Source organism: Astatotilapia calliptera, chromosome 9, assembly GCF_964374335.1.
Source record: "Astatotilapia calliptera chromosome 9, fAstCal68.1, whole genome shotgun sequence".
Classification (NCBI taxonomy): Eukaryota; Metazoa; Chordata; class Actinopteri; order Cichliformes; family Cichlidae; genus Astatotilapia; species Astatotilapia calliptera.
In genome coordinates this window covers 29,148,248-29,161,276 of record NC_137430.1, presented here as the reverse complement: position 1 = coordinate 29,161,276, position 13,029 = coordinate 29,148,248, and the positions used below count along the sequence as shown (strand labels likewise).

Genomic DNA, 13,029 nt, shown 5'->3' with positions numbered 1-13,029 from the left:
TCAGTTTGGTGAGGAAGGTTCCTAACTGAGAGAAGTGACCCAGAAGTATCTGTGTAGCAGCCACAATGAATCAAGATCATGAGCTTTATTAACTGATCAAAGTCTCTTCTTTCATCTTCTGTATTATTCAGTTTGCATTGGTAATGCCCATTATTGTAATGCTTTGTTAAGATGAGCAAAACTTTATTTCACTTTGGGTTAGCTGGGATAAGTGATGGATGGAGGGAATTTTACTTCAGCCACAGAAATCCTAAACAGGAAGGAGGAGCAGAGTTACAGTGGATCACTATCCAGCAGGGAAAAAAGATTCATTTCAATTTCTTGGCCATGAGTGAGATTTACTAAGTGGGCAAATTAGGGTGACGATACCGTTCAAGAGTGATCTATTAATAGTGCACCAATTTACATTCAGAGATGCATGCAGCCAGTTCAACCAGTGACGTTTTGGTATAAGGGATAAATCTTCTGACCAAACCTGCTGGGACTGTGTGAGGTCCTGAGGCTAAGAGCAAGGATTTATCCACAGGAGAGCTGTGTTCTTACAAACCATCCCACTGTGTAAACCTGACATCTGTGGAACAGCTGAGCTGTATGATGTGTACAAGGACACAAAACATTATTTACCATCAGATCCCGAGCCCTCCATGTGTTAATCAAGACACTGCTGCTGTGCTACATCCATAAATAATGAATAAATTAGGAGCTAAAACTAAAAGGACAGTTTATTTGTACCATCTTCATGTCAACACATTCAAGAACATCACAGATGAAAGAAACATTAAAAACTTCCACACTACACAAAGCAAGAAAAATAGTTTCTTCCTTTCTGTAGAAAAAACAAAAACATCAAACACCTCCAAGACTCTCTTTGAAAGAACTAAAAACCTTTATTCTCATGGTCCAATCATGAGTGAACTTCCCGATGAAGCCTTGTGTGCTAAAACATGTCAGAGTTTAAAGGTTAAACATGAGTTTCCAAAACGTTTTGCTGGAGAACAATGAACTATTTGACTGAGTTTCAATTATTTACAGACGAGCAAAACCAGGACAGAGAAAAAAGGACAAAACTGACTCAGTAAAACGACAGAAAATAAGATCCCATGTAAATCTGTATTATGTAGAAGTTCAGCCCAGCAACCAGTTCAGTTCAACACAAGTTTAAATGATTCTATCTGAACTCTGTGGAGCCTGATCTCAAGCTTTTTGAGTCTGACACTGAAACCAGAGGATCTTTCTGTCTCTTCAGATTCACTGTGATCCAGTTATGGGAGTGATTTCAGCCCTGAGTGATCACGCTGATGTTTGCACAGAGCAGACAATGAGGTGAATGTTTGGGCACATTGGTAACAGTGAAACAGTTTATTAGTAACGTGGGATCGTTTGTGTGTGGAGTATGAACTGAGATTCCTGAAGCTCTTGTCACACTGGTCACAGCTGTAGTTTCCTTCCATGTGTGCACGTTCATGATAGTAACGATTACATGAATGTGAGAAGGTTTTGTCACAGTGTCTGCACTTGTATGGTTTCTCTCCTGTGTGGACTCGTTTGTGTGTTTTAAGCTCCCATGCAGTGGTGAAGGATGACCCACACTGATCACAGAGGTGCTTTTTAACCCCACTGTGAATCAGTTCATGCCGTTTTAATGCACCTGATGTGGTGAAGCTTCTCCCACATTCTTTGCAGTATTTCAGTTTGTCTCCAGTGTGTCTACGTTGATGTGTTTTTAGGGTGGCTTGCTGACTGAAAGTTTTTCCACAAACGTCACAACGAAAGTCTTTCCCACCACCACAGTGATGACAGGGTTGAGAACTAGATCCATCTGTGTCGCTCTGCTTCTAAACAAAGACACAAAGACAGTGTAAGTCAGTCCTTCAACACTTTTATCCTGAACGTCGCCTGAAATAAAGAGCATCTCTGCAGACGTCCAATTACATTTGACTGTTTCAGTTAACACACTCAGTTTACTGGGCTGCAATAACTACAATACTACCACCATAATACTACAGTAATACTAAACTCATAACTGACATGAAAATCTGAATAATCACTCAGAGCTGCTTTTCCATGCAGTTGAATTGCTAACATGCTAACACAGTTTAATGAGCAGAGTTGTTCCAAACAGTCAGGCTAAAATGACAAGATAACAATATAAATACATACCTCACAGTAACTGCACTTGTTGAGTCTCTTTCTGGTGTGGATCTGTTGGTGTAGTCTCAGGTAATGTGGAGCTTTAAAAGTCTTCTCACACAGGTCACATTTATAAGGTCTCTCCTCAGTGTGGATAAACATGTGTTGTTGTAACTGTGTGTGAGTTATAAACTCTTTGCCACACTGTTCACAGCAGTACACATCATGTCTGGTGTGAATGCGTAGGTGTATATTTCGTTTCCCTCTCTGGCTGAAAGTTTTTCCACAGATGTCACAGCTGTATGCCTTAATTCCAGAGTGGGTAACTAGATGACTCTGTAAGCTGCCACTGTGAGTAAAAGCTCTGCCACACTGATCACAGCTGTACGCTTTAACTCCACTATGGATGAGATGGTGTCCTTTTAGGTAACGCTTCAAGGAAAAAGACTTTCCACACAACTCACAGCTGAACGGTCTCTCTCCAGTGTGGATGACCTGATGCTGTTTTAGTTTATCCTTCCTAGCAAACTCCTTCCCACACTCGTCACAGCTGTATGCCTTAATTCCAGAGTGGGTAACTAGATGACTCTGTAAGCTGCTACTGTGAGTAAAAGCTCTGCCACACTGATCATAGCTGTACGCTTTAACTCCACTGTGGATGAGTTGGTGTTGTTTTAGGTAACGCTTCAAGGAAAAAGTCTTTCCACACAAGTCACAGCTGAACGGTCTCTCTCCACTGTGGACGACCTGATGCTGTTTTAGATTAGCCTTCAAAGTAAAATCCTTCCCACACTCGTCACAGGTGTGTTTTTTCTCTCCCTTTCTTCTGTGAGGTTTGTCGGCCTCCTGAGAGCGCTGACTTCTCGCTCCATGTTGGTCCTGCAGTGACAGAGATACAAACAGAGGCAGTGAGTGAAATGCAGTCGTGGAACAAACTCAACCTTCAAACTCCCTCCATTAACACTAGTTTTAAACCTGAAGGTGGAGTGTGGGACCAAACACCTTAAAGGTCTCTTATCCCCACCTGCTGGTAGTTCTAACACATTACATCCAACCTGCTGTTAAAAATAATTCATGACTGTTCAAACACTAAAATCATGCCCATCCCTCCTGATTGTGTACACACACACACATTATTTTATAATTTATATTATTTTGTTGTTTCTAATACATATTTCTATATTTTGTATAGATTTATACATAATTATTCAGTGATAATAAATCCTATGTTTGTTTATTTGTTTATTCAAAAAGAATCCCATTAGCTTCCACAACAGATGTTGCTCATCTTCCGTCAAATACTATCACATAAAATATTATACAATAAAGTGGATTCAAGATATCCACATAATTTGGCTCTTACATCCACAGTGAGGTTTCACAATTGTTAAAATATAAGCAATCAATAATAATAATAATAATAATAATAATAATAATAATAATAATATCAATAACATTCAGGCACATTACACAAATTTCAAAAACAAATCATCTCTTACAATATTTACAACAACTAAAAGCTCTGTGAATCGGCTTTTAAGTATGGAAGCCCGTTTCCGCCACTAAATAAAAACAAAACAGCTAGTATCCATAAGATGAAATTTTGAGAAATATAACTCGAAATTTCGAGTTAGCTCTGCCAATCAAAAATATAGGTGAATGAGGTCGCTTTCTTGTTACCCGGAAGCATATGGCGCAGAGGAACGTGCACTCAAAAACGGATCCCAACAAATTGGCGCTTTTGCGAGTACGTTTGCTGATAGTAACACCATGTGATTCAGCTAATAACACAGGGATTTCATCATTTGTGAAGCCAGGCTGAAAACACTCAGCAATCTGTGCATTCACGACTGGATGTAATACCGGTAGCTTAGCTGTAGCATTTGTAGCTGAGGGCTTCAGCTTCCGGGTAACGAGGAAATGACGAGGAAATTACTGATTGGCAGCGCTAACTCGAAATTTCGAGTTAATAAATCGAAATTTCGGGTTAATACACTCAACAAAAATATAAATGCAACACCTTTGTTACTGCTCCCATTCCCCATGGGATGGACGTAGAGACCTACAATTCATTCCAGATACACAATATAACCATCCCTCCCAAACAGTGGTCACAAATCAGTCCAAATGTGTGGTAGTGGGCACATCTGCTATATTGAGATAATCCATCCCACCTCACAGGTGTGCCACATCAGGATGCTGATCTGACATCATGAGTAGTGCACAGGTGTACCTCAGACTGCCCACAACAAAAGGCCACCCTGGAATGTGCAGTTTTTTGCGCTATTGGGGGTCTGGGGACCCAGAACCGGTCAGTATCTGGTGTGACCACCATTTGCCTCATGCAGTGCAACACATCGTCGCATGGAGTCTATCAGATTGTCAATTGTGGCCTGTGGAATGTTGGTCCACTCCACTTCAATGGCTGTGCGAGGTTGTTGGATATTCGTGGGAACTGGTACACGCTGTCGTATACGCCGGTCAAGCACATCCCGAACATGCTCAATGGGTGACATGTCCGGTGAGCATGCTGGCCATGCAAGAACTGGGACATTCTCAGCTGCCATCTGCCCTGAACAATGTGAACCATGATTCATCCGTGAAGCGCACACCTCTCCAACGTGCCAGACGCCATCGAATGTGAGCATTTGCCCACACAAGTCTGTTACGGCGACGAGCTGGAGTCAGGTCAAGACCCCGATGAGGACGACGGGCATGCAGTTGAGCGTCCCTGAGACGGTTTCTGACAGTTTGTGCAGAAATTGTTTGGTTGTGCAAACCAATTGTTCCAGCAGCTGTCTGGGTGGCTGGTCTCAGACGATCTTGGAGGTGAACCTGCTGGATGTGGAGGTCCTGGGCTGGTGTGGTTACATGAGGTCTGCGGTTGTGAGGCCGGTTGGATGTGCTGCCATATTCTCTGAAACGCCTGTGGAGACGGCTTATGGTTGAGAAATGAACATTCAATGCACGGGCGACAGATCTGGTTGACATTCCTGCTGTCAGCATGCCAATTGCACGCTCCCTCATTGCTTGTGGCATCTGTGGCATTTTGCTGTGAGACAAAACTGCACATTCCAGGGTGGCCTTTTGTTGTGGGCAGTCTGAGGTACACCTGTGCACTACTCATGATGTCAGATCAGCATCCTGATGTGGCACACCTGTGAGGTGGGATGGATTATCTCAATATAGCAGATGTGCCCACTACCACACATTTGGACTGATTTGTGACCACTGTTTGGGAGGGATGGTTATATTGTGTATCTGGAATGAATTTTAGGTCTCTACGTCCATCCCATGGGGAATGGGAGCAGTAACAAAGGTGTTGCGTTTATATTTTTGTTGAGTGTATGTCGAAATTTCAAGTTAATATGTCGAAATTTCGAGAAATTAACTCGAAATTTTGAGTTATGGATCCTTTTTTTTTTTTTTTTAGTGGCGGAAACGGGCTTCCATAGTTAAGTGTTCATTGAAGTTCTGAATAGTTTGAATAATTCTCTAATGTTATAAGGCAATTTATTCCACTTAAACGTTGCTCTAAAAGTTACTTTTAACTCGAGCATTTACTAAATTGCAGTTTGCTGAAAACTGTGTAATATGATTATGTATTTCATCTGGATACTGCAGCTGAGCAGAAATAAATGTGGTGTGTTTAACAGAATTGCTTTCTTTATAAATACAAGTAGGGCTGCTCAATTAATCGCATTTTAATCACAATTACGATCTGGGCTTTCAGCGATCATTAAAAATGACTGAGCCGATTATTAGCACCTCGTGCTTTACTCTCGCGCTGCTCCGTGTGGCAAATCGAGCGCACTTCTCTGCATTTCGAACAGACGTCACAACAATTAAGAGGACCGAGGGAAGCTCGGAAAGTTAAGCAGAGCTTATTTGGAAAGAAGAGTGACTGCCGTTGGTTGAAAAGAGAGGTAAAAAAAAATAAAACTTCAGTGGTGTGGAAACATTATGGGTTCGCGGAGTCAGACGTGGATCAAGTAGACACAGTGTGTAAACTTTGCTACGGTGTCGTAGCTGCACCACAGAGCAACACTGCAAAGTTCACTAAACATAGATGTTTACATTTTTCATTTATTTTTTATATTGCAAACATTTGCGCTGTTATCAGTATTTGCACACTATTTTATATTATTTTTTTAAAGTCATTATTCAATACATTGTTATTGTTAACCCTTTAAAGCTGGTCAGAGCTGCACGCTCCGTTTTGTGTAACTATTTTTAAATCCCTGTAGAACCTGAACCGCGTAAGCTAGCGCAATAATTTTTTTTGCATATGAAACCGGAGGAGTTGTACTTACATCTTATGCCATCAGCTTGTCCTCTGTCACGGTTTCCTTCCACATATAGCTTTGCAAAAATTGCATAAAAAGCGCTTGCAGGAACAAAAACATAATATTCCAGAAACACGCTTTGCCGATCCAATCAGCTGTTCATAACACTTCCCACATTGAACAAGACGTCAACGCGAACTATCGCATGTACGTCATTTCCTGCCCGAAACAGGAAGTGACGTCATTTTCGCGGAAAATGAAGTTTTTTACTTGTAGGCCTTAAAAGCCAATACTGATGTTTTTATAAGTCATGTTTAACTCTATACTTTTCTGAATAGTTGCTGGGATGCTTAAAACTCGAATTGCACTGCTTTAAATAGTTTATTTTGATGCACAAGCTGTTTTCTTTGCAAATTTGCATCATAGGATTGTTTTTTGTTTTTCCTGCAGTATATAAAAATTGCTGTATCTCCAAAATAAAACTATGAAGACACTCAAAATAAATTTCCTGTTGTAAACTATTTTTTGCAACTTTTTTGTATTTAAAGTTTTGAGGGATGAGCTTCTTAAATTTCTCCAAGTAGAAATATATGTAACAAAACAAAAACGATTTTCAATTTTATTTGTAGTTTATTGCACTTTTTTGCAATTAATGTAGTTACTATGGACTTAATGCATACATGTTATTAAAATATGGGCTATAACAGTTGTATTGATGTATAGCAACTTGAAATGCTCCCACAAATGGCACTACAACATGTAAAAAAAATATATAAGCTCTGGCGGACTTGGTTCTATGGTAGGTCTTCAAGGGTTAAATAAATATCGTCAAATAATCGAGATCTCAATTTCAGTGAAAATAATCGTGATTATCATTTTTGCCATAATCGAGCAGCCCTAAATACAAGTAAGCCATAGAATATTTTAGTCTGTACAGGAAGCCAAGAAAGTTGATAATACATTTTATCAATATTATTATAGTATGAACATCTTAACACTAATCTGGACGCCTTATTCTGGACTAACTGAAGTCTGTTAAGATCTGTCTTATTAGCTGCTGACCAAATGATTGAACAATACTCCAGATGAGACATTACTAGTGTATTAATGACATCTTTCATAATTGAAGAACTGATACACAAAGAGCATTTCATAGCCATAGCTATGCCTTGTCCCATTTTCTTAAAAACAATCGATGTGCTGAGACCATGAAAGGTGGTGATTTATGGTAACGCCGAGTAGTTTCATCTGGGTGACGTGTTCTAACACTGGCTATGGAAAGACTCAGTTGTGGGCTGTTGACTAATCTGCTTCTAATTAACATAGATTTGGATTTAAATACATTTAAAATCATGTTGTTTTTACTTATCCAGTCAAACACATTCAGCAAATTTTGTTGTGACACGTTGGTCAATTCAGAATTGTCACTGGCTGAATAAAACATGGTGGAATCATTGGCATACCCAAGATTAAGCCAAGACATATTGCAGATTGTCAGTGAAAACTGAATAGAGAAGTGGAGCGAGCCAGCTGCCTTGGGGTAAACCGCAGTTCATAACTGAGAAATAACCATTACAATAAACCTTCTGCTATCTTCTGTCTAAATAACTTTTTTTTCCAGCACAAAGCAGCTGGTGAAAATCCATAACATTTTAGTTTATCAATCAAAAGATCAAAATTTATCAAATCAAATGCACGATATACATTTGGAAATTTGCGATAACGATATAACTGACGATATAATTGACACTAGACAAAATACTTTACAACTCCACAACTTTATTAGTGCAAAAAATCCATCAATATATTTTCACTTAAACAAGCAGCTGTTTTTTTATGTGCATTAAAGTTATATAAAAATGTAACAGTGCAAATGCAAATTGCTTGCTGACAGTTTAACCAAAAGGCATTTCCAGAGGAAATTGGCTGACATTTGCATTTGCACTGTTAAATTTTTATATAATTTTAATACACATAAAAAACAGCTGCTTGTTTATGGGCTCAAAATGTGGTCATAAATATTTTGTACTTGTAAAAAAGAATTTGTGTGTGCGTAAAAAAGATTTGTATGTGTAAAAAAGATTTGTGTGTGCGTAAAAAAGATTTGTGTGTGCGTAAAAAAGATTTGTGTGTGCGTAAAAAAGATTTGTGTGCGGACTTAGAAAAAAAACCCCTGCAAGTTACAAGTGCGGATTTTGACCCTATTTTTCTTCCTTTCATCTGATTGTTACATTTGTGATTGACATGACATTGACCAATCAGATGAAAGGAAGAAAAATAGGGTCAAAATCCGCACTTGTAACTTGCAGGGGTTTTTTTCTAAGTCCGCACACAAATCTTTTTTACGCACACACAAATCTTTTTTACGCACACACAAATCTTTTTTACGCACACACAAATCTTTTTTACACATACAAATCTTTTTTACAAGTACAAAATATTTATGACCACATTTTGAGCCCATAGTTCTTTAAGTGCAAATACATTGATGGGGTTTTTTTTGCACTAATAAAGTTGTGGAGTTGTAAAGTATTTTGTCTTGCATCAATTATATCGTCAGTTATATTGTTATCGCAAATTTTCAAATGTATATCGTGATAAATATTTTTGGTCATATCGCCCTGCTCTGTCTGTCACCTTCTGTGTTGAGCTCATTGTTTTCTCTGTAGTGGCTGAGCTGAGTCCAAGTAGCTGAAAATGTTCCTCTGCTGCTCCGTCAGACTCTTCTCCTCCTGCTGATCAGCTGGGACACAAAACAGATCTTTGTTAGGCTCCACACTGCACTGAAGAGTCAAAGTGTCTCATATGTTCATCTGACAACAAAAAACAAAAAAATTTTGCTTCCCCAAGTGGGCAAACAGACACAAAAGGTTTGAGCACCGATACCAAATTTAGCAGTATGGCAGACCAGTAGCAGGAGAGACTGAGGCCTGTTATTAGAATCAAATGCCCAGTGGGCCGACACACCGATTTGCAACGATAAGACTCTTGGTGGCGCTGTCACTTGGTGTTCGCTCGCTCTGCGGTAGAGTATCACTTCCTGTTCCTGCTCAAACACAGTGGTGTTTCTGAGTAGCTTATTTGCTTAGCAATTTAATTAACAACTTTTAAATACATTCTTTTTCATAGTATAATCTTCACGTGCTTCATCCGAAGCACACTTTCTGTGTACTCACTACCTAATTTATAGCCAAAGTATTCACTCACTTTCTCTGTACTGTTTCGCTAGCTTAGCTTAGCTCGTAGCCGACTCGTTAGCACCATGGCTACTTCACCTGTCCCTCCTGCACTTTCTTGCTCATTGTGTCAGATGTTTAGTTACTCCTCGGCCTCCTTTAGCAGTAATGATATCTGTAACAAATGTAGCATATTTGCAGCTCTTGAGGCCAGGATTACTGAATTGGAGACTCAGGAGGCTTCGCACCCTTCATTCACCCATAGCTAGTCAGGCCCCTGTAGCTGGTGCAGCCGAAGATAGCGTAGGCCCCGCTAGCTGTTCCCCGGCAGACCCCAAGCAGCTGGGGAAAGAGGGCGGCTGGGTGACGGTGAGGAGGAAGCATAGTCCTAAACAGAAGCCCCAGGTACACCACCAACCCGTTCATGTGTCTAACCGTTTTTCCCCACTCGGCGACACACCCGCCGGGGGTCGAACTCTGGTAATTGGCGATTCTGTTCTCAGACATGTGAAGCTAGAGACACCAGCAACCATAGTCAATTGTCTTCCAGGGGCCAGAGCAGGCGACATTGAAGGAAATTTAAAACTGCTGGCTAAGGGTAAACATAAATTCAGTAAGATCATAATTCACATCGGCAGTAATGACACCCGGTTACGCCAATCGGAGGTCACTACAATCAATATTGAATTGGTGTGCAACTTTGCCAAAACAATGTCGGACTCTGTAGTTTTCTCTGGTCCCCTCCCCAATCAGACCAGGAGTGACATGTTTAGCCGCATGTTCTCCTTAAATTGCTGGCTGTCTGAGTGGTGTCCCAGAAATGATGTGGGCTTTATAGATAACTGGCAAACCTTCTGGAGGAAACCTGATCTTGTTAGGAGAGACGGCATCCATCCCACTTTGGATGGAGCAGCTCTCATTTCTAGAAATATGGACAAATTTATTAAACCCCCCAAAATATGACTATCCAGAGTTGGGACCAGGAAGCAGACTTGCAGTCTTACACGCCTCTCTGCAGCTTCTCTCCTCCTGCTACCCCCCCCAAACCTATCTCCATAGAGACTGTGTCAGCTTCCAAAAAGACAAAAACAAACTAAAAACCAGCAACAAACAACTTAAACATAAACAATTACAAAGAAAGAACAATACAGTATCCACCTCTGAACCAAAGAGTAAAACAGTGAAATGTGGATTATTAAATATTAGATCTCTCTCCTCAGAGTCCCTGTTAGTACATGACTTAATAATTGATCAACAAATCGATTTACTCTGCCTTACAGAAACCTGGTTGCAGCAGGATGATTATGTTAGTTTAAATGAATCAACACCCCCGAGTCATTCTAACTACCAGAAATCTCGAAGCACAGGCCGAGGGGGCGGTGTGGCAGCAATTTTTCACACTAGCCTATTAATTAATGAAAGACCAAGACAGACTTTCAATTCATTTGAAAGCCTGATGCTTAACATTGTCCACCCCAGCTATAAAACCAGTCTTACTTGTTATCATCTATCGTCCACCTGGGCCTTACACAGAGTTTGTCTGATTTCTCAGACTTTACATCTAATTTAGTTCTGAGCTCAGATAAAACAATTATTGTGGGTGATTTTAACATCCATGTAGATGCTAAAAATTACAGCCTCAGCATGGCATTTAATCTGTTATTAGACTCAATTGGCTTCTCTCAAAATGTAAAAGAAGCCACCCACCACTTTAATCACACTCTAGATCTTGTTTTAACATATGGCATCGAACCTGAACATTTAACAGTGTTTCCTGAAAACCCTCTCCTGTCTGATCATTTCCTGATAACATTTACAATAATTGATTACACAGCGGTGGAGAGTAGACTTTATCAAAGTAGATGTCTTTCTGAAAGCGCTGTAACTAAGTTTAAGAATATAATCCACCCACTGTTATCATCTTCAATGCCCTGTACCAACATAGAGCAGAGCAGCTATCTGAACGCTACCCCCAACAGAGGTCGATTAACTGCAGGAATGTCTTAAAGACATAAAGACCTGGATGGCCGCTAACTTTCTGCTTCTTAATTCAGATAAAACTGAGGTTATTGTACTCGGCCCTGAAAAGCTTAGAAATATGGTATCTAACCAGATTCTTACTCTGGATGGCATTACCTTGGCCTCCAGTAACGCTGTGAGGAACCTTGGAGTCATTTTTGACCAGGACATGTCCTTCAATGCACATATTAAACAAATATGTAAGACTGCTTTCTTCCATTTGCGCAACATCTCTAAAATTAGAAATATCCTGTCTCAGAGTGACGTTGAAAAACTAGTTCATGCATTTATTACTTCCAGGCTGAACGACTGTAATTCATTATTATCAGGATGTCCAAAAAACTCACTGAAAAGCCTTCAGCTACAGAACAATGGAGATTTCCGTTATATGGTAACGCCTGCAACTCACGTGACGCCCAGAATTGTACAATACGGATGCTTGAGAGTGCGCGTGTGATGCAAGTATGTGTAGAGTGTTGAGCGCGTGATCAGTGGTGAGAAAAACAAACCACGAAACTTGACCTTTCTTTACTCGTGGCTCACTTGCACTTCTAATATATTCGTTTGCACACTTACACACACAGCTGTGGTTTCCTGTTTTGCTACACTCTGGAGAGCCTCGCCTTTAACGGTCTCCTCTCACAGAGAGCAACAGAAAACTTCATTCAGAAAACTTCGAAAAACTCGAGATTGACTGAACTCAGTTCAAAGTTACCTTGACACTTACCTTTAGATGTGAGAGGTAGCGATGGTCCGCTTGAAGCTGACGCTCCGGTGCGTGTGTGAAAAAGATCAACATACTGCTTCAGAAGCACCGTGTCGAGGCTTGATTCGTTTGGCCAGAGTCACGTGATTAGTGACGTCTGAAGCTTCATTTAGAACGTACTTTTTTACTGAACTTTATTGAAACACAATAAGTATACAACATACAAACAGATGAAGTTTAAGAAAGAACAGAACATGAACATACAGAACCGGGGGTAAAAAAAAATAATTATATGAGTACGTGCAAAAATCAACATATATAAATATTGCTCCTTTTTGTTGGTTGAGTCTGATATTGATTGTATGTACAATTCCATATCCTTATAAAAAAGCAGAAATATGGTGTTTTATTAATAAACTTACATTTATGGATAGAACATTTAGCTAAACGTATTAAGAAATGTATTATAAAAAACATTTATCATTCTTCCTGGTGAACTTAAAGAAACAGAATAAAACATTTCCCCATCATTAAGAAAACGCCCTTAAAATATGGACAATAACAAAACTGTTAAATTCTTCCAGAATCTCTGTGTAGAGGAATAGTACCAAAAAAGATGTGCTACAGTTTCTGGATGATGCCCACAGAAAGTTCAATTAGTATTTATGTGTCTTTTAAATGTTACCATATAGTGACTGGCTGGGTAACATTT

The 13,029-nt window shown here is 39.8% G+C and overlaps 1 protein-coding gene across 3 annotated transcripts in view; it reads right to left on the bottom strand.

Moving 5' to 3' along the window:
- Window positions 1–12,452, bottom strand: part of LOC113029415 (uncharacterized) — an 85,907-nt gene extending 73,455 nt beyond the window's left edge. The window contains exons 1-4 of one of the 3 annotated variants that reach the window (XM_080306589.1): window positions 12,339–12,452; window positions 9,054–9,159; window positions 2,161–3,009; window positions 705–1,835 (exon numbers count right to left, since the gene is read on the bottom strand). In XM_080306589.1, coding sequence (XP_080162715.1) covers window positions 1,263–1,835; window positions 2,161–3,009; window positions 9,054–9,071 — 1,440 coding nt within the window. In that variant the 5' untranslated portion in view covers window positions 9,072–9,159; window positions 12,339–12,452 and the 3' untranslated portion in view covers window positions 705–1,262. Of the gene's footprint in view, window positions 1–704; window positions 1,836–2,160; window positions 3,010–9,053; window positions 9,160–12,338 lie in introns of those variants that run through there. The other 2 variants (XM_080306590.1, XM_080306586.1) reach the window with 2 other exon arrangements.
- Window positions 12,453–13,029: the final 577 nt, after the last annotated feature.